Source organism: Bison bison, unplaced genomic scaffold, assembly GCF_000754665.1.
Source record: "Bison bison bison isolate TAMUID 2011002044 unplaced genomic scaffold, Bison_UMD1.0 scf7180017854252, whole genome shotgun sequence".
Taxonomy (NCBI): Eukaryota; Metazoa; Chordata; class Mammalia; order Artiodactyla; family Bovidae; genus Bison; species Bison bison.
Window position 1 is genome coordinate 3,812,491 of NW_011484825.1, and position 21,799 is coordinate 3,834,289.

General features: G+C 37.6%; 1 protein-coding gene across 4 annotated transcripts in view; it reads left to right on the top strand.

Annotated features, from left to right (window-relative positions):
• LRRC4C (leucine rich repeat containing 4C) overlaps positions 1 to 18,736 on the top strand; it is a 191,798-nt gene extending 173,062 nt beyond the window's left edge. For all 4 annotated transcript variants that reach the window (XM_010856213.1, XM_010856233.1, XM_010856225.1 and 1 more), the window contains one exon: positions 16,065 to 18,736. In XM_010856213.1, the coding sequence (XP_010854515.1) occupies positions 16,107 to 18,029 (1,923 nt within the window). In that variant the 5' untranslated portion in view covers positions 16,065 to 16,106 and the 3' untranslated portion in view covers positions 18,030 to 18,736. The remainder of the gene's footprint in view (positions 1 to 16,064) is intronic.
• The last annotated feature ends 3,063 nt before the right edge of the window (positions 18,737 to 21,799 follow it).

Here is a 21,799-nt window from a genome sequence, read left to right on the forward strand (position 1 = left end):
CATGTCTACATAGCTGTTACTGACTGTTTAAATCTTACTGTTTCTCTCTGAACACCAGCCTCCTTGTAATTATCCACACAGTCACATACACACTCAAGATACACAATGGCATTGGTTCATGACTATTGTTTATGTTAGAAATGTCTTAACAGAGTGTTTCAAATGATCAAATGACAGGCAATTACAGAGTAGGAGGAGTTCCCTCAGAGGTAAAATTCATACAGTGCCGGTGAACTAACTTAGAATCATATATTATTGGAGCTGAAATGACCTTTGGAGATTATCTTTCCCAGCATCCTACTATGAAATGAATCCCAGACATCTTTACATATATATCTAGGTATATATGTATATATTTACACATATGTGCTGCTGCTACTACTAAGTCGCTTCATTCATGTCCGACTCTGTGTGATCCTATGGACTGCAGCCCACTAGACTCCTCTGTCCATGGGGTTCTCCAGGAAGATTAGTGGAGTGGGTTGCCATTTCCTTCTCCAGGGGATCTTCCTGACCCAGGGATCGAACCCGGGTCTCTATGTCTTACCTGCATGGGTATGTGTGTACATACACACATATAGGTACGTATGGTACATATAGGTACATATAGGTACATACAGGTACATATGTGTGTACATACACACATATAGGTACATATAGGTACACACATTCATGGGTACATACATACATATGGGGCTTCCCTGGTGGCTCAGTGGTAAAGAATATGCCTGCCAATGCAAGAGACACAGGAGATGCGGGTTCAATCCCTGGGTCTGGATCAGGAAGGTTACCTGGAGTAGGAAATGGCTACCCACTCCAGTATTCTTGCCTGGAAAAGTCAATGGACAGAGGAGCCTGGTAGGCTATAGTCCAGGGGGTTGCAAAAAGTCGGACCTGACAGATTGACTAAGCATGCCCATATGTATATGTTTGTGTGTGTGTGTGTGTGTGTGATCACAATCTAGGAAATTAAGGCTGTGTACAGTTTAATAATAACAGGGAAGAAAGTACTTGACAAAGTATTAGAAGGTGATTTAAACATCTGAATTTCTTTGTATATGTGGTATTTATTCTCTTCAGATTCTTTGCATGGCAATTTAAATTGTTTTAAAAATAATTACAAAAATCCATATGCTTTTTGGTTGCTATTGTTAGTTGGTTTATTTTCAACCTAAGACGGCAATGATGACCTTGGCACAGCGCATTTCCTGAGGATTCTCGATCAGTTGGGTGTTAATGGCTATCAGCTCCTCTCAGCTAAGTCCAAAGGAAGCATGGAAATCTAGGTCATTAACTGTATGACCAACTTCCAGAAATCAAATCCTTCTTTACCCATCTCGCCAAGGACTTATGCTTAGGATAGGCTTGTTGGATTTTCAAAAGCTTCTTTAGTTACTTGCCCTTTCATTATCCCAGACAGAAAATGTATAAAACTATTTATGTTAATATACAAATATATGTAAAAAGACAGAAGAATAAACATTAGCTTCTGTGGACCCACAGGGGAATGTCATTATTAGAAAAATAAGTTTTCATATTTTGATTAAATGTAATTATAAATATAATTGGAAATGCTCACCCTCTTTTATTTGTTTCTTTTATTACCTTTTTCAAATTGAAAGATTAGAGAGAATCATTCTATTGTGCATCCTAAGAGGCTAAAACATGTGTCCAGTTTTTGCAATTCAACCTCATTAAACATTAGATTCTTTTCTTTTTTGGTGGAGAGGGTGGTTCTCATTAGGGTTTAGTTGTTTTTGTTTTAATGGAATATTATTTTTTGTCATCCCTGTTATACAGTTGACCTTCACTAATAGTAATAACCATTATTTTCTCCTTTGGCATTAGTCATGATTATCCAAAATATTCTAAGAGATAAATAAATATAGCAATTCAGCTAGCGAAATGAAAGAAAGTTCTAGAGCAGAGAAGTCCCTGTTTCTTTTCTGTGGAGGAAATTCTGGATCCTATTTCATTGTGCATCATTCTGATTCTTATGCTGACACAAATTTTTTAAAGAAATGACACAGAGTGACAAATTATCCCTGAATACCAATGTTTAAGGTATATGATAGGTCTCATTATCACCAGAGAAGACTGCACTCCAAGACTTTTTCCAATGGACACTTGTCTGGAAGAATTTACTCAAGACCTCGATCAAGTCTTTAGTTTCTTCATTTCAGAAATTTGGTTCTGGTAGCTCATCGTGAGAAGGGTGTAGTCACACTTACTAAACACATAGGAAATATAGAATAGAGAACAGAATGCTAATTTGCTAAATTATAGCTAGCACTATAACAAACCCTTCAAATACTTTTTAGTCTGTCAAATCTTTTTCTGTAAGATTTAAACTTTTTTGAATCACAAATCTCTTTGAAAATGTGATGACAAAGCCAATGAATAATCTTCCTATAAAAATATACAATCGCATTTATATGAAAATTTACATATGATTTCAAGAGATTTATAAATAGTTTGAAAACCACTCTTGAATGTCTTAGGAATCCAGGGATTGCACTGTGAATTTTCATGGAAAATCAAATTATAATTAAATAAGGTGGTTGATAAGAAATCAAACTAAGAAAATGTGATTGTATGATTTGGATTGCTTTAGCATCAGATTATGATAGCCTGATGCATCAATCATTCTCCACAGTTGGATTTCAGCTGTCACCAGGATTAGACAAACAACAAGAAAAACAGCAACGGGCATTCATACAGTATTAACTGGGTACCAGGCACTGTTCTAAATCCTTCTTTATATGTTAACTCATGTATGCTCACGAATGGAGTATATAAATCAAAGTATCATATCCAACCTATAGGCAGTTTTATAGACAAGTAATACATACATTTCAACCTCTTACTTTAAAAAAAAAAAACTATATTCCATTAATATTCACTTAGTTATGTAAGTAGTTGATAATCTGCACCAACCAGTTTTTTCTTGAGCCCATTATTCTTCCTTCGTTCCTTTTCTTCCCTCCTTTCTTTCTCTCTGTTTCTCTCTCCATACACAGATATTTAGTATATACCACGTGCCAGGAACTCAGATGTGTCTTTAGGATACAGTTTATTGCTGATAAGGATAGAGTTTTATTTTTTATCCTAATAAATTGTTTTTTAATCACCCATATACATGCTGATTTTTGATAATCGACTTCATCTCAAAGTTATTGTATTTATAAGCTTTTATGGGGCGGTAGGAAGACAATAAGTTATTAATGAGACTCCTCTTTACCATTTGTACTACGTTGTGTGCCATTTTTATTTTTTTGTTTTGTTTTACATATGGGTCTTATCACTAAACCTTGAAAAAATTACTTAATAAACCTGGCTCCTGACTATGAATTTAAATGTGGACTACATTCCACAATGCAATTCAGCAGATATTTCCTGAGTGCCTAGACATCATCCAATCCCTGCCTTTAAGAAGCTTATGATTAACTAGATTGAATGCATTCCCAAACATTTGCATTCAAACACAGATTTGATAAATGTTGTAGTTTTGGCATCGCAGATCCTTAGGGAAAGGATGGATTAATGCTGTCCAGTAAAACCAAGGGAGATCTACTAGAAATGGTCACTGTAAATTATCTCTTGGCTGCAATTTTGAAAGAAAAATCCAGGTAGGACTTCCCAAGACATGGGAAAAACAGGAGCAAGACTCCAAAGAAGAGAAGTAGGGAGTATATTTTTAGAATCAGAAACAGACTGTAGCCTAGACTGTACTATGGATAACAGTGGGGGAGGAGATGGGGAAACAGTATGGCTGAGCATCGTTGTCTTACATGTCACATTAAGGCAGCAGTTTTCAAGAGGTCACATTCCCCGCCCCCCAGGGGGCACTGGCAATATCTGGAGGCACTGCAGATTGTCACAACTGGGGGTGCTACTGGCATCTAGTGGGTAGAGGATGTAAGAGATTTAGTTTTAATTCTGTAAGCACTGGGAGACTGTTGCTGGGTTATGTTTTCTTGGACAGTTATTTGCCGAGGTCCCTGTGTGTTTTTACACAAAGTGTGCAAAGCATTACTTTGAAAATCTCCCTGAAGAACAGTATGAAAAGACTAATGTTGGAGATAAGGAATAGCATGCATGAATCAATTGGTTAACCTTGAATCTGAGTAAAAAGAAAGAATGAATAGGAAAAGAGGAGAACTGAAGTTTTCCTGTGTGGAGAAGGCTCCAGACTTAAAAACTATTAGTGTACAAACGAATGCAGGCATTGTTACAGGCAGGCAGCATTTCTGATCATTGGGATGGTCTGATTTCATTTCCTGAAGAGTGAAATATCAAGCAGTATATGACGCTTGAGGTTTTAAGCTTTTTTCCTTGGCTATGCATTTCACTAAACCAACACAGCCGACAACTATCATAAAAATGCAAACACAGACCCGAACACCTCGAATCCCACCCTTTAATTTGAGGAACAGGGAGTCATCTATATTTCATTTCTTCATAAATAATCAAGCTCAGAATGTGAATATGATTCAAAGGATTCATAAACAGTCAAAAGCTTCGTACTAGGTACACTTTAGCTCTCCTGCATCATGTGAGGCTAAAAAAACAGGGGAAAACAAATTAATTTTATTTTTAGCCTTGTGAAGTCTTTGGCTGTATTTCTAGGTCTGCTTTCCTAACATGAAATAGATTTGACTTTTTGTTGCTAAGGCAAAGTTGGAACTGTCACCGCCTACCCCGATACTTTGCCTAATCCATCTTGTTCTTTTTGATTGTGACAGAAGAATTAGATCTTTCTCACACAAGGATTTTCTAATTAATGCTTCAGATGTGTTCTAGAAGCAGGGGTGTAATGATCAAGATACTCTTCCATCTTAAAGAAGATATGTAGATGATTTGACTTTCTGCTTATAAGAATTCTTGTTTCCTGCTCTAAGTGGTCTGCCCTAATGGAGGGCCTGAAAGCTGAGTCAAACCTCCCTAGATCTGCAGTGCATCTGACTGCCATATGAAGCAAATCAAGGAAAAGACTTCATTGCATCATCTAGTTGGAATTTTCAAGGCAATCGTGCTATTTTAGGCACATACAGCAGAGGGCATTGTCTGGCCAAACTTAGAACTGCTATCGACAAGAATAGATGAAGAAATAGAGAAGGCTTTTCTTGCAAAATAAATAAACAGAGAGGGCAAGGAGACAGTGGAATGACCTTTATATTGCTTTGTTCTCTCCAGCTTTTCTTTGTAGGAAGACCTCTATGAAAATAACTAAAAACTGAACAAGAATCATTCCAGAAATTAATGAAATTTCTATTATGTGAGCGTGTTGTTGTTGTTTAGTCGTTAAGTCGTGTCTGACCCCAAGGACTGTAGCCTGCCAGGCTCCTCCAGATTTCCCAGGCGAGTATACTGGAATGGGTTGCCATTTCTTCCTCCAAGAGATCTTCCTGATATAGGGATTGAATCTGCATCTCCTGCTTGGCAGGTGGATTCTTTACCACTGAGCCACCTGGGAAGCCCCACTGAGTGAGTTGGACTCTACAAGATGCTAAGGATCAATTAGTAAATATGACATTATTTCAGTCCTCAGTGAATGGATAGCCTTAACTATCTATACACTGTTTCTGTCTGCTTGAACACCTATGCATTCTTTCCTGCATTTAACAAATGTTTGATGAGTATTTTTTGGAAAAATATCATTATGGTAGATAAGATATTTCTCCAAGGAATTTAGCATTCTATTCAGATGAGGCAAGCAGTAAGAAAATAAACATTGAAGTGTATGAGGAAAGTATCAAATTAGAAGTACTCTGATGAAAATTAAAAATGGTAATCTGGGGACTATCCCTATGGTCCAGTGATTAAGACCCTATGCTTCCAGTGCAGGAGGCATGGGTTCAATCCCTAGTCAGGGAACTAATATTTCATGTGTCACACGGAGTGGGCAACACATTTTTTAATTATACAAATAAAAATGGTAATCTGACTGATGGTGATAGAAGATCTGCTTTAGGCTGAGCGATCAAGAAAGAATTTTCTGAGAAGATAAAATTTAAAGGGAATCTTGAACGACAAGGGATATCAATCATGCAGAAACCAAAGGGCAGCTGTTGCAGGCAGAGGGAAACTTAGTGCAAAAGTCCTGAGGGAGGAAAAGGCTTGGGACACTTGAGGAATGAAGGAAATTCAATATGGTTGAAGACAGAGGGAAATGAGAGGAGTTAGAAGATAAGAGGATAGGCAAGTATCAGATAATCATATATTAGAGGCGAAAAAATTTACATTTTGCTCCAAAAGGATGTGAAGCTAATAGGAGCATTTTCAACTAAGCATGGCATGAGCATATTTATATTTTTAAACTTCAGTCTAAGTGCTGTGTGTGCATGCTCAGTCTCAGTCTTGTCAGAATCTTTGCGACCCCATGGGTTATAGCCTACCAGGCTCCTCTGTCCATGGGATATCCCAGGCAAGAATACTGGAGTGGGTTGCTATTTCCTACTCCGCTAAATGCTGTATGAAGAATTAGCTGTGGTACAGCATTTGCAAAAGTAGAGAAACTGATAAGAGGGTATTTCAGTGGTCCAAGTTGGAAATGAAGAATATTTTATCTAGGAAGGGACAATGAGGAATATACTTATATTTTAATAGTGAAGTCAATATTTTAATAAGTAGGGTTATGCTGAATGTAAATAAAGAAAAGGAACAGTCAAGGAAGATCCTTACATTTTTGCCTTGAGCATTTGGATGTATGGTAGTGGCATTTATGAAGGTATAGGGCAGGTTTGGGAATTTTCTTTCAGTAGATGCTATAGAATATAACTCATATAATCTTCTCAATGTCTATTAATGTTACCATCACTCCCACTTAGGAAGGTGCGGCTCAGAGAAAGCCAGTTTACCAAAGAATGATTAGTAATACTTGGCCAACCCTCTAAGCCACCGGATTTCACTCTAAATCTGATTTTTGTCCCACTGGGTTTTGCTAATATAGATTGGATGTCTTTCTATATTTCAACATAAAGTTGAAGTGCATTATATCATCAAAGAACAAAAGCTTAATGTGTATTTAGTCATTCTCTGTATATAATTTACAGTGTGGACATGAACCACATTAGAGATTTTTAAAAAGTTTATCTTTCCTTATTTGTGCATCAGAGTTTCAAAGTGATAGTCTGCTGCCTCTATGTAACCTGATAGTTTTTAATGTGACTGCATACAGAAGCTAATTTTGCCTTCACTGGTATTTCATCCTCTACAGGATTTCATGCAGGACCAATTAATTTGAGGCTATACATGTTTCATAATGTATAGATATTGGATTGATATCTATATCAACAGGTAATTGGATTGAAGATCTGTTCCATTCAGTTCTAAAGTAATGCTAAGGATGTCGATATTGAACTCATTTGACTTTTCCATCAACTACTCTTCTCTCCAGTTTCTTTTATGCATAAGGGCAGAGCCTCCCTAAAATAATGTTCTCACCCTTTCCTGCTTAAGAGCCTGGAGTTTCTTTCTAAGTTTCATCATTGAAGCAAATCCAAACTCTCCTACTAGACATGTAATGCCCCTCAATTGGGCCAACTTAACAAGCTAAATGCTATTGTATAAGTCACCTGCTTTCATTAAGTCATTTCTCTTTTATTTCATGCTCCTACTCCCCTGGTTTTGTTACAGTTGCTGTTATTTAGTTGCTTAGTCCTGTCTGAGTCTTTTGCAACTATATGGACTGTGGCCTGCCAGGCTCCTTTCCATGGGATTTCCCAGGCAAGAATTCTGAAGTGGGTTGCCATTTCCTTCTCCAGGGGATCGTCCTGATTCAGGAATTTAATCCACATCTCCTGCATTGACAGATGGATTCTTTACCACTGAGCCACGTGGTAAGACCCTCTGCTTTTACAAGTCATCCATTATCACCTCTACCACGTGCCTCAATACAAAATTATATCCCCTTAAGGACCTACATAAAATCTCAAACCCTCTTAAAACTTTCTCTGGTTATCTATGACATCTGACAATGTTTTATGGAATTTGAATATTGACTACATTGATTTACATTAGTTCCTAGATACACATATGTGTGCTTTTTATTTTTGATAGGTATCTATGCTTTTGTATTATAGCTCCAGTAAGTTTGTAAAGTTCTAAAAGGTATGGTCACCTTAGACTCTTTTCTATCCTTTTTTATACTCAACAGAACATAGCAACATATTGGCCACATCATTTATTATGTTTTTTCTTACTTAAAAAAAAATATATATATATAGTTTTCTCCACTCATTGCTTCTTCTTATCTAATGTTGTTGCAATCTTGTCACCTCTAAACACATGTAGGTTTTTTAATTTTTTTATTTTTTACTGTAAATCGAGCAAGTCATCTAGAAAAGTGAAATGTAGACCCAGGTGGCTTTTCTTTCCTTAAATATCAATTTTTTTAAGTCTCAACATTTTCTAGAAACATTGCAAGGTCAGTGTATATAGCCAAAGAGCCTCTTGTTGACTTGACAGGTTGAATACCTGGATTACAGCGATTTAAACCTTGTATCATTTCCATTACATTTGCCTTGAGGGTCAGCCCTGGGCATATTAACAAAAATTTTCTTTCCCTGAAAATCTGCAGAACCATATATTCCTCCATGAGGGGTGGAAAGCTCAACAGATTTGCAAAATTGGGTTTCAGATGGGAAAAAGTTGAATTATATTAGGAAATATTTGTAAAATAAATTTGATTTGGAGGGATGAGCTACCTTTGATAATGGTGTTATTTAATTTGTTGTTTTCCCTTTTCCTGTGTATTATAGCACTCTTGAAAATTTAAAGAGCTATCTTGAGAAATGATTATAATAGAAAGCTTTCTTAGTAAGATGAGAATGAGCCTCACTTCCTTTCTTACAAGCAAATCATGTCGCCTCAGCTTACTTTGTTCTTTTTGATAGGTATCAGATATATAATGGTTTAAGCAATTAGATTTTTTTCTTTTGCCATTTCTTTGCTGTTGCTTTTGGAAGCAGGAGTAGTGAGAGACAAATAAAAGGAGAGGGAGAGAGGAGAACGAATATGAAAATATCAGGTAGGTTTGACTACATGTAACCAGAAAAATAATGAGCTGTTTATGATGTATGGAACTGATTATTACATATAATAATAAAATAGAGAGGAAAAACAGTTACAGGATTTGTTAATGTAGCTGCTTGTCACAATATCAAGAATGCAAATTCTTTCCTCTTTCCATTTTTTTCTTCCTTAGCACAACAGCTTTGTCCTCAGGCTGCTTGCTTTTTTGGCCACAAATTGTCTGTAGCAGTTCTCAGTATCTTATATCCACAACAACATCCAGAAACAGAATAAAGAACTACTCCTTCCCCTGTCTTTCTTCTATTAGGGGGAGAAAAATAAAAATTCCCAGAATCCCCTCAGCTGACCTCTTTTTGCATCTTATTGGCCAAATGGTGTCACATGTTCAGAACCAATCAGTCTCTGGCAATAAGAATGGAACAATCAATGTTTGTTTAGACAAGAACTCAGCAAACAATAATCCAAAGTTTAGCCCACCACCATCTGTGTTTGTATGCTCTGTGAACTAAGACTATTTAGAAATTTTAAAATGGTTGAAAAAATATTAAGAATTAACCTTTATTAAAAAAAAATAAAGAAAACTGTAAAAAAAAAAAAAAAAGAATAGTTGAGACATTTGAATGTGCAGAGTTTAACTGGAAGATAGCCATGAACATTCATTGACTTTTTGACCAGAGCTATTTTCAAGCTTCAGTGGCAGAGCAGAGTGGTAGCAACTAGAGACCATATGGTCTGAAAACAAACTATTTACTATCTGGCCCTTCACAGAAAAAGTGTGCTTAGTCCTAACTTAAGCTAGATTCTATTAATACATCAAGGCTGGATAAACTTCTCCTAAAGAAGATAACATAATTCTGTTTTTTGTTTGTTTGTTTTTTAAGAAGAGACTGAATCTTTCTGAACAAAATTTTCTAAGGAAAGAGTATGGGAGTAGGATACTGGGTATACCACAAATTCAGAGAAGACAGAGAGATTGAAGTTCATGCATATTTCAAGTGAATAACCCAACTTTAGTTTCATAAAGCAGTTGATTCTGAAAATGTTACCAGCAAGAGTGTTTGGTAAGACAGACCTGAGTCTTTTTCCTTACTAAGACCCTACAGAAGTCCAGGAGAGTCTGAATGGAATGGTGATGATTAAGCCATAATTTATTGAGAATTAGAAGTTTAATTTTTAGGATTTTTCAATATGGGAACTTGATGAGGATCAAGTAAGAACCATAATACAAAGACCCAGGATTGGAGAAAACACCAACATGAGGCAAAAGATCCAAAGAATCTTAGAGCACAGTTAATGCTTTCTATGAAAGAGTTGAAGGATCTTTGGGCAAGTTTCGCTAAGGACCATGTTTGCTTTAGCAGGAGAGTTTCAGAAGAGGATAGAGTTGCTAATAGAAACCATAGAAGAGCTAAGTCAAGTTGATGTTGATGGTAAGGTATGATCTGGAGGTCTCAGTGTCCATTCTGAGTATGGGGGTTAATGGTTTGGCTTCTCAATGCTTACAGAGGTCCATTACATGTACATATGACAGTGAATGTGTGGTCTACTGAAATATGAGGACTGATTGGGGTTAACTAAATTTATCTTTCTCCCACCTCGCTTGAAAACTAGTTCCAATGTCTAGACAGTAGTCTATGCTGACTTAGCAATGATACTGTGCTAAATAAAGCATCCCCATTAGCTACTCTCCCTCCTGAGTCCCTTCTGTGTCTCTCAGTACACTGAAGCATGGGTAAGCAAAGAAGAAAGGTCTCTTGACAAAGTCAGGATATCCTCTGGGACAAGGCTAAGAATATTATTAGTTTAATTCAAAACCCACACAGATCCATTTGTAAATAAATGCTGTGAGATGACATCGTAATGGATAGTGAGCACCTTTAAATTAATTTCCTTTTGATGTGATAAAAACATCTTCTGAAAGAGATGTTGAAACCTGGCTTTTGATGTAAAGTAACGTAATTTAGATTTTAAAATAGAAACCTTTTGTTGATAGTAGTTTATTCAATCCTGGGTGTGTACCAAACTTTATTTGCTACAGGTTATAAATTAGCTTTGAACCAGCTATAATTCATAAATCATTACCTATGACTGATTTGCAGGCAATCTCATTAATTTCAATAGTAAAAAGGCCTTGAAGTAAGCAAGAAGTAGAAAATAAAACAACCCAGAGACTGAAAAAAGGGAGGCACATATATTCTACAATTAAGAGCAATACATCATATTTGGATATGTTTTACTGATAGTGTGTTTCTGGTCATTCCAGTTCATCCTTACCACAACTTTGAATAATAGGTATTAGTGTTATTCCTATCTTATCTAAGAGGAAGAAGCTTACATCACTTTATTTTAATATGTATTAAATATTTATTCAGTATTACATATTACTTATTATGAGTCAGTAACTTTGTATATATTATATGACAGTACTAAAAAGAGCCTATTGATTAAGTAGCTCTGCTACTTTTACAGATGGGGAGAGTAAATTATAGACAGATGAAGTAACTTTCCCATTGATAGGGTTGTGGGTGTTCAAGCAGGCATATGAATTCATGAATTCATCATAAGCCTCTTCTCTTGCCCATTGGACATGGTTGTCTTTATTATTTCATATTTTAAAGGGATGTTGCTGCTGCTGCCAAGTCGCTACAGTTGTGTCTGACTCTGTGTGACCCCATAGACGGCAGCCCACCAGGCTCCTCCTCCCTGGGGTTCTCCAGGCAAGAATACTGGAATGGGTTGCCATTTCCTTCTCCAGTGTATGAAAGTGAAAAGTGAAAGTGAAGTCACTCAGTAGCAAATGGCAGAGTAAAGACTTACCTTTTTCACTTTGTGCTATCTCCAGTCCACCAGTTATTTTGACCTCTAGTGACAGAGACCCTAGGACTCTAGGGAAAGTCATGGGCTTGGAGGTGGGAGGAGGGATAAAAAAGTAAGGCCCTAGGACCCCCATCCTAAAAGCATCAATCAGTTAGTATATTAGAGTTTAGGTGATATTCTTTTTCCTTTCCCTTCCTTCCTTCCCTTTCTCCCTCTCATTCTTTCTTTCAAATTCCCAATTACCTTCAGAAGTGTGTTTTGAGAAGAAGGGAACATATGAATGAAAAACTGAATCACAGGAATGACAGTTTTTCAATGGTTATGATTATTGGCAACTTAAATAGCATCCTATTTTAAATGGAAATCTACAAGGGTTTTCAAGGTTGTGTTTCAATTTACAATGAAAGGTACCTCCTAATCTAACTCAGAGTGAGAAGCCTACCAACCACACTGTTGTGATATGAGTAAATTCAGTGAGTTCTGGGACATAGGGTCTGTCTAGTTGCCTGGAATCTAACCCTGGGATGATGAAGGCAGAGGGGTAGTGGCTTGAGAGTAAACAGCACTGTAAGAACTGATAAAGGAAGTGGTTGGGGTACCCGGTTCAGAATGGTTGGTTTAAATATGGCAAGAATGCCAGTAGGTCTGCCTTTTACTATCTGTAGAATCTGGCTAGCCTTTGGATGGGCAGAACCCTGGTGGCTCAGATGGTAAAGAATCTGCCTGCAATGCAGGAGAACTTGATTCAATTCCTAGGCCCACCCCTGGAGAAGGGAATGGCTACCCACTCTACTATTCTTGCCTGGAGAATTCCACAAAGAGAGAAACCTTGTGGGCCACAGTCCATGGGTCGCAAAGACTTGGGAGACGATTGAGCAACTAACACTTTTTATTGGTTAGGCTGACTCTCCAGAATCAGCAAGGCCTTGATACCAAAACATCAGAAAATTCAGAAAATATGCATATACAAAGTGTTGGAATTAGATAGTAAATGTTTTGCACTTTTGTGTGTGTGTGTGTGTGTTTTCTCATTTCAATTTTTCTTTTGCTGTCTTTGTTATTCTTTTATTTTTTTTGTAGTTTTTTTTTTAAATTTTATTTTATTTTTAAAACTTTACAATATTGTATTAGTTTTGCCAAACATCAAAATGAATCTTCCACAGGTATACCCGTGCTCCCCATCCTGAACCCTCCTCCCTCCTCCCTCCCCATACCCTCCCTCTTGTGTCTACAGCACACTAGGTACTCTGTTGTCCAGAGGCTAAGAAGAGACATGGCCACTGTCCCTAAGGAGCTCACAGGCTAGTGCAGGAAACAGAACCAGGGACAAATGATCATAGTACTAGATGGTGTGAGAATTCAACTTAGAGCTGCAAGAACCTGGAGGGAATAAGCAAGTCCTGAAAGAAAGAGTAACAACTCACAACCTACTGCTCAAGTTTCTTTGCTGCCATAGGGAAGGAGACCAAAACAAGCTGCTAAAGCCAGAAAGCATCTGTGACTTTAAACCTCATGTTCATAAGACTCAGGTCCCTTTCTACAGTCTGTCAATGTGGGTGTGTGTTTAAGAGTTGCTCATGACAGACATCTTTACTGAGTGAAGCATCTCCTATTTTTGGAAGAGTCTCTTCTCTGTCTTGTGTACTCTAAGTAAATGCATTTATTTACAAATGCTAATTTACACTGAGACTCTTACTACTGGTAGAAGGGTTATGTCCTAGGATACAGCCAAGTTCTCAAGACCTTGGATGGTATGCATAGAAGTGGCCAAGAAATTCCAAGTATCTCCGACATTGACTTCTCTCCAAGTTTCATTTAGAGCAAGTGGAAGATTTTACTAATCTTTCTCCTTGCTGTGGGTTTCTTATAGAGCTTTTCTGTCTCCTATATTAAGGTAGCATTGCCATTCTTGAAAGCAAAGCTGCTGACAGCATTTCTTTGTATAAACAGAATATTGAATAGTCACTTGCAGGATAAACGGGAATGCTTGCATTGAGTCTTGATCCGATCTCATCCCAACTTCTTTCCCATTCTCTTTCCTGGACCTTCCAGACTCCTGTAGGGGATATTATGGTTGCTTGGTTGTGCTAGTACTTTCCTATTTCCTTGTCTTGGTTCAGGCTGGTCCCTCTGCTCTTCTTTCCTTTATCAACTTCTACAAAATCTAGATCAGATGACTCTCCTCTTTCAAAATCCCCTGACTTATTATACCATCACAGATTTAGTTGCTCTGACTTTAGTGCCCATGTGCCAATGTGGCTTGGTCTCATAGCAATGAACATATATTATTGTGTTTCATCTCTTTGCCTATCTGTCTTACCTTCTGAATTATAATTCCCTCAGGGTGAGGGTTATATTCTTCACTTTTGTATGCTCAGCACTTAGCAAAATGTCTAACTTTTTGCTAGTTAGACATTTTAAGGTCTAATAACAAAATGGTAGTAGTAGTAATAGAAATGTCTATTGAGTTCCTTCAGTATGGAAGGCATTATTCTAGCTCTTTATGATATTAATTTTTTTCTGACAATAACACTAAGGGTTATATAATAATATCATCCCTATTGTGCAAATGAGATTGAGCCGTGGAGAGGATAAGTCACCTGCCCAAGGTGACACATAGTAAATACTAAATTACTGTCTTAGTGCCTTTTTGAATTGGTTATGATAAGTCTCCACATTTTGTTTTTCTTCCCAAGTGATTCTTAGAAGAGGCACTGTTTATTGAGGAATTTGGGAAAAGTCATCACACAGGTACCCAATTCATGATCAGCCAGTTGAATTGGGGTGTATACTGGGTAACACAAGCTTTGGAATTCCTCTTTGTGCTGTAAGAGATGCAGAAAGTAAGTTGTTTTATTTCCCTTCTCAGAAATCAATACGAGTAGGGGCATAATACATATATAATCCTGTTATATTTAATACTATGATTTTTTTTCTGTACGTTTCATGAGATGTGATTTAATTGGTAGTATGTCTACCTATAGGTAGCAGTTGGCTCTGTTGTTGTGAGTTTTATGTATGAAAATCTCTAGAAATGTACACATATTTGTGCATGTCATTATTTCAGTGTATTTTCACAGGTACCATACATTAAGTTGCCAGTGTTTACAGCTGAGGTGACCCCCAAAGGAAAGGTATTTTAACAAAAATAATTGTGAAAAATATTTTGCTTTTGCCATCATTCTTGAAGAAACCTTTTTCATGGAATGTTTGAGATCATATTCTCCTGGACCAGTGAGATGAATATCTAACCCTGATTCTCTACTTGTTAACCATGTGACTATATGCACGTTACTTCCCCTACAATTAAATGTCTTTTTCTTGAAAATGGAGGCTATAACAATTCCTTCCTCAGAGAAGTGAAGTAAGGAAAAGAAAGGATCAGGGCATGAAGCCTGTGCAGTTACAAAGGACTCCGTATTCAGAAGGGCCCATGCTTGACTTAATGTTCTATTATAACTGATTTGAAATTCTTAATAAAATTATTAAGACTTCTTTTGGATGTGGACCACTTTTAAAGTCTATTGTGTTCTGTTTTATGTTTTGTTTTTTTGGCCAAAAGGCATGTAGGATCTTAGTTTCCCAACCACGGACTGAACCCACACCCCCAGTATCGGAAGGCAAAGTCTTAACCACTGGCCTATCAGGGAAACCCTTGAAATTCTTAGTAATTTTTGATGAGACATCCCATGTTTGCATTTTGCCTTGAGCTCTGCAAGTTATGTAGCCATTCTTGGATTGTTCATGAAGTCTATAGCCTACGGCACATAGACTACTCCTCGATAAAATGTCAGCTATGAATAATTTTGCAAGGGCGTTTTTAGTTTATTGGTATAGTCCCCCAATTTTATTTTCTGAACTTTTCCAATCTGGTCTGGACATTGAACCTAATGATGGGGTACATTTCATGTGTCCTCATGCATTCAGATTACCCTTGGTTGATAAACACTAGTCAAACCCTCTACCTCATTCTTCCATTTCTCTGTGATTGCACAAATTATGGAATATGGGCTGTGGCTGGCTGATAACTCAGAGTGTGGAAACACTTCTTAATAAATATGAGCCCCGTTGCTCAATACATGGCATTAGATTTATTGTTATCTTAGTTTGAGAAATGAAGGCTTGAGCTGATACACTGTCTCACTGACAATGACTCGAGAAAGACATTTGGAGGAGATCTAATACTCTTTTTTGCTCTTATTGCATTGCAGATTATTTGAACTCCAGAAGGACCAACACCAGATAAATTATGAATGTTGAACAAGATGACCTTACATCCACAGCAGATAATGATAGGTCCTAGGTTTAACAGGGCCTTATTTGACCCCCTGCTTGTGGTGCTGCTGGCTCTTCAACTTCTTGTGGTGGCTGGTCTGGTGCGGGCTCAAACCTGCCCTTCCGTCTGCTCCTGCAGCAACCAGTTCAGCAAGGTGATTTGCGTTCGGAAAAACCTACGTGATGTTCCAGATGGCATCTCCACCAACACCCGGCTGCTGAACCTCCATGAGAACCAAATCCAGATCATCAAAGTGAACAGCTTCAAACACTTGAGGCACCTGGAAATCCTACAGTTGAGTAGGAATCATATCAGAACAATTGAAATCGGAGCCTTCAATGGTCTGGCAAACCTCAACACACTGGAACTCTTTGACAATCGTCTTACGACCATCCCGAATGGAGCTTTTGTATATTTGTCTAAACTGAAGGAGCTCTGGTTGCGAAACAACCCCATCGAAAGCATCCCTTCTTATGCTTTTAACAGAATCCCTTCTTTGCGCCGGCTAGACTTAGGGGAATTGAAAAGGCTTTCATACATCTCAGAAGGTGCCTTTGAAGGTCTGTCTAACTTGAGGTATTTGAACCTTGCCATGTGCAATCTCCGAGAAATCCCTAACCTCACGCCGCTCATAAAACTAGATGAGCTGGATCTTTCTGGGAATCATCTATCTGCCATCAGGCCTGGCTCTTTCCAGGGGTTGATGCACCTTCAGAAACTGTGGATGATACAGTCCCAGATTCAAGTGATTGAACGGAATGCCTTTGATAACCTTCAGTCACTGGTGGAGATCAACCTGGCACACAACAATCTGACATTACTGCCTCATGACCTCTTCACACCCTTGCATCATCTAGAGCGGATACACTTACATCACAACCCCTGGAACTGTAACTGTGACATCCTGTGGCTCAGCTGGTGGATAAAAGACATGGCCCCCTCCAATACAGCTTGCTGTGCCCGGTGTAACACCCCTCCCAATCTGAAAGGGAGGTACATTGGGGAGCTTGACCAGAATTATTTCACATGCTATGCTCCTGTCATTGTGGAGCCCCCAGCAGACCTCAATGTCACTGAAGGCATGGCAGCTGAGCTGAAATGTCGGGCCTCCACGTCCCTAACCTCCGTATCTTGGATTACTCCAAACGGAACAGTCATGACACATGGGGCATATAAAGTGCGGATAGCCGTGCTCAGTGATGGCACGTTAAACTTCACGAATGTAACCGTGCAAGATACAGGCATGTACACATGTATGGTGAGTAATTCTGTGGGAAATACCACCGCTTCAGCCACCCTGAATGTTACTGCAGCAACCACTACTCCCTTCTCTTACTTTTCAACTGTCACGGTAGAGACTATGGAACCTTCTCAGGATGAGGCACGGACCACAGATAACAATGTGGGTCCCACTCCAGTGATTGACTGGGAGACCACTAACGTGACCACCTCCCTCACGCCACAGAGCACAAGGTCAACAGAAAAGACATTCACCATCCCTGTGACTGATATAAACAGTGGGATCCCAGGAATTGATGAGGTCATGAAGACTACCAAAATCATCATTGGCTGTTTCGTGGCCATCACACTCATGGCTGCAGTGATGCTGGTCATTTTCTACAAGATGAGGAAGCAGCATCATCGGCAAAACCATCATGCCCCCACGAGGACTGTTGAAATTATTAATGTGGATGATGAGATTACAGGAGACACGCCCATGGAAAGCCACCTGCCCATGCCTGCGATTGAGCATGAGCACCTCAATCATTATAACTCTTACAAATCTCCTTTCAACCACACAACCACAGTTAACACAATAAATTCAATACACAGTTCAGTGCATGAACCGTTATTGATCAGGATGAACTCTAAAGACAACGTCCAAGAGACTCAAATCTAAAACACTGACAGTTACGGAAAACAAACAAACAAAAAAGACAGTTTATTAAAAATGACACAAATGACTGGGCTAAATCTACTGTTTCAAAAAAGTGTCTTTACAAAAAAAAAAACAAAAAAGAAAAGATTTATTTATTAAAAATTCTATTGTGATCTAAAGCAGACAAAATTATGTGTATTCCTCAGAACCTGTTTTTGCTGCACTTATTTACTATTTCCCACATCTCGTCCCTGCCTTCCCTATCGCCATATTTTTCATAGGAGATCTCAATTCCTTAAAGAACCGGTCTAGGAAATTTTGTAAGAATTCTGTTATACTTTGAGATTTTTATGGTGAATTCTAGTGGTGAGATCCAGTCTATTTTGTCTTTCTTTTATTTTTTCCTTCTCTCTCTCTCTTTCTTTTCTTTCCTCCCTCTCATGCCCTTATGAAGTAGTCCAATGGGGAATGCAGTATTAGAAATAGATTTTTAAGAGAGAACAAGGAAAAAATGCAAGATCTTATATTTTTCATGTAATGATCTGTTCTGTATTTATGAGGAGGACCATTCAATGGGAAAGAAAAAAAAAAAAAAGGAAGCAAGCAACAGATTAATTTACATATGAGCATCTATAAAACCCATGATCTTTTAAACAAATCTAGAATCCGATTTGTAGTTCAAAAACTAAAAATAAGATTATAAATAAAATATTGTTGGTTTTTCTGTACCTGGATACAACTCATTTGTAGTTTGGCTCAAATGTGAGAAACTTGAAGGTAACTAGACTTCCTGCTTTCTGAGAAAGGTAATATTACAGTAATCTCCAGTCACAGCACCAGTCTCTACAGGGTCCTGTTTCATTAGATGACGTGAGTTTCTGATCTATATTTAAGGATGCTGTGGTCTTCTTTTCATTAGTGTCACCCTTTGTAGAATGCTCAGATTTTTAGATTTTTGTGAAGTAAATTCAATTCCACTTGAAAGAAAGTTTCAGTATAATTTATTCCCTGGCTCCTAAATAAAATTATTCTGTCTAGATGAAGTACAGTCACAGAATGCTAAATTATCCAAGTTGAAAAATCATTGTTGGTGCTGAGTGTCAACAAACTCAGTTCAATTCAACACTGTTAAAGACCTACTATGTGTTAAACACTGATGTTAGTGCTGTGGACACATTATTAGAAAGACCTGGTTTCTGCACTTGAATTACTCATGACCTATATGTAATATCATTAAAGAAACATCAGTTGATTACCAGGGGCCAGCTCTAATTTTCCTGTTAGGTGGCAGGTGGCAGGATCCTAGAGTTTTGAAATAATCAGATTACTGTTATGACCAAAACCTCCTCATGATTTTTTTTCCATTCTTCTGGAAGAGCTGATTCTGTTCTTCCAAATGCAGATTGTAGAGTGGTAAAGAAGTGTAAGTATGGATTTGATTTGCTACGGCCAATGGATGTTTACCAAGAGATAGCAATGCTAACACACTATTAATTCATTAAAGGTACTTCAAGGAACTGGAGATATTTTTGGTATGAGAATATCCACTAGCTTGCAAGTTAAAAAGGAACTTTCTAGTTACTGGTACCTCAGCACTCTCCTGATATTTTAATATAATATATGTCTGACTTTTGTCTTTATCTACGTGAAGCATAGTGAAAACAGTAGTGAAACAGTGTGTTAGTCGCTCGGTCATGTTGGACTCTTTGCAACCCCATGGACTGCAGCCTGCCAGGCTCCTCTGTCCATGGAATTCTCCAGGCAAGAATACTGGAGTGGGTAGCCAGTCCCTTCTCCAGGGGATCTTCCCAAATATACACCTCTCATTGCTGGCCCTTGAAATCTGCCATATCATTGGTGAGACAAGTGTTAAACTAGAGAAAACTAAGATAAGCTGGAGAAAATCTCAGCTCCTAATGAATGAGCAGCTTGGATACTCACACATAACTCTACAGGCTGGACATCACACCAGGGTTTTGTGATCTCCAGGTGTGAAAAACCAATTGTTACTAGCAAAATAGGTCAGAGAACTGGGAGGAAGAGATAACAAATGAATGAGACCACACAAGGATCTCACCTCTATTTTTTGAGCACCAGTTCTTTAGTGGCTTTTTCTCCCTCATATCCTACCTTTCTTTGTTAGGAATACAATTCATATTAGCTTTACTGTGGAGAAGACTCAAGGGAAAACACATGTTGGCTGTCATTTGTCAAGTGATTCAGTATTGAATGTGCTTCATATTTCTAAGCTGCAGATCAGCTTGGAAACCAACCAAACAACTCACCAAGGAATATCAAGTGCTAATACAAAGAAGACTGGTATAAACCCAGAAGGAAAAGAATCTTGCGTTCTCTACTTGGTTTCTGATCTCTGTCTTTGCTGATTATAAACTTTCTTTCATTTGAGCTTTTAATTCTTAAGAAGTTAGTTCCAGCATACAATTCCTCTTGAGTAAACTTTGGGAGTTGGGGATGGACAGGGAGGCCTGGCGTGCTACAGTCCATGGGGTCGCAAAGAGTTGGACATGACTGAGTGACTGGACTGAACTAAACTGTGAGGGGTGGCTAAGTAGTTAGATAAATTCTACTAGAATAAAAGGTGAATTTGCACTAAAAATTTAGGTAAGAAAGTCAAGAATACTTGAATACATATTAGAATTTTTTTAAAAAATCTACATATATTGATGAAAGATTTGTTAAGCCATATTTGACTTTTCCAGTCAATTTAGAAATACTTTTGACAAAAGTTCCTCACTGCGGGTTTTAGGGATGAAGGGCATAGTGCTATAAACGTATTATGTAAAGGACACTAAAATGAATTCTATGATTTTATGAGTTTATGATTAGCAGTGCCTGTATTTGCTCTGCATCATGTACTAGTTTGGGGAGCTTCAACAAGGTAGCTGTATTAACCAGAGTTCATCACTCAAGATGGACTTCCTTGGATCAGCAGAAAGTCCATTTCACTGTTTAAATATCTCATCTATCCTTGTAGCAAAATGTACTTTTTATGTCTGCTACTGTTTTTATTCTACCCAAAGGTGACCAAGCAGCAGTATGCTTAAATACTCATGTGCATCAAAAATCTGTCATTCACAATTAACCAAGTTAAAATAATGTAATGATAATTTTAGTATGTATATTTATTTTTCCTACTGAAGATATGCAGTTGACTTTGGGAAAATATCAAAGAACGCTTTAGAAGGAATCTTCTCTAATATTTTTTTTTTCTATTCTGGACTCTTGCTCTTTTATAACTGGCTATCACCTCAAACTCCTAAATTCTTTTGCATGTGTCCAAACACATTTATGGTGGCAAAATATGAGACAAATTTGGTATAATTCGCGTACATAGGACCCAATATAGCTTTAATCATTTTTCCTCATATTCTGAACATTCTAGAATCAAATTTCATCTTTTCTAAAGATTTAAGTTGGTAATTAGAATTTTGGACCATTGGTTAATGATTGGAACATTGATTAATTCTTTTTTTGAGGAATTGCTTAATTGCTATAATTGCTTTTAGGCTTTAAAATCAAAGAATCAAAAATCAGGACATTATTTGAGACCTGCATACTCTTAAATTCTGAATTTAGATCTGTTGATAAATAACTTGACAATGGAAGGGTTATTTGTATGGGAGAAAGAAAATGAAGAAGACATTTATAGAAAAAGATTTACTGAAACATGAGGAAAGTATTAGGTGCATGGCACCAAGCTACCCAACATTTCCAAAGTAAATATTGATCAAGGTGAAAAAAAAAAATTAAACATTTTATCCTCTTAGCAT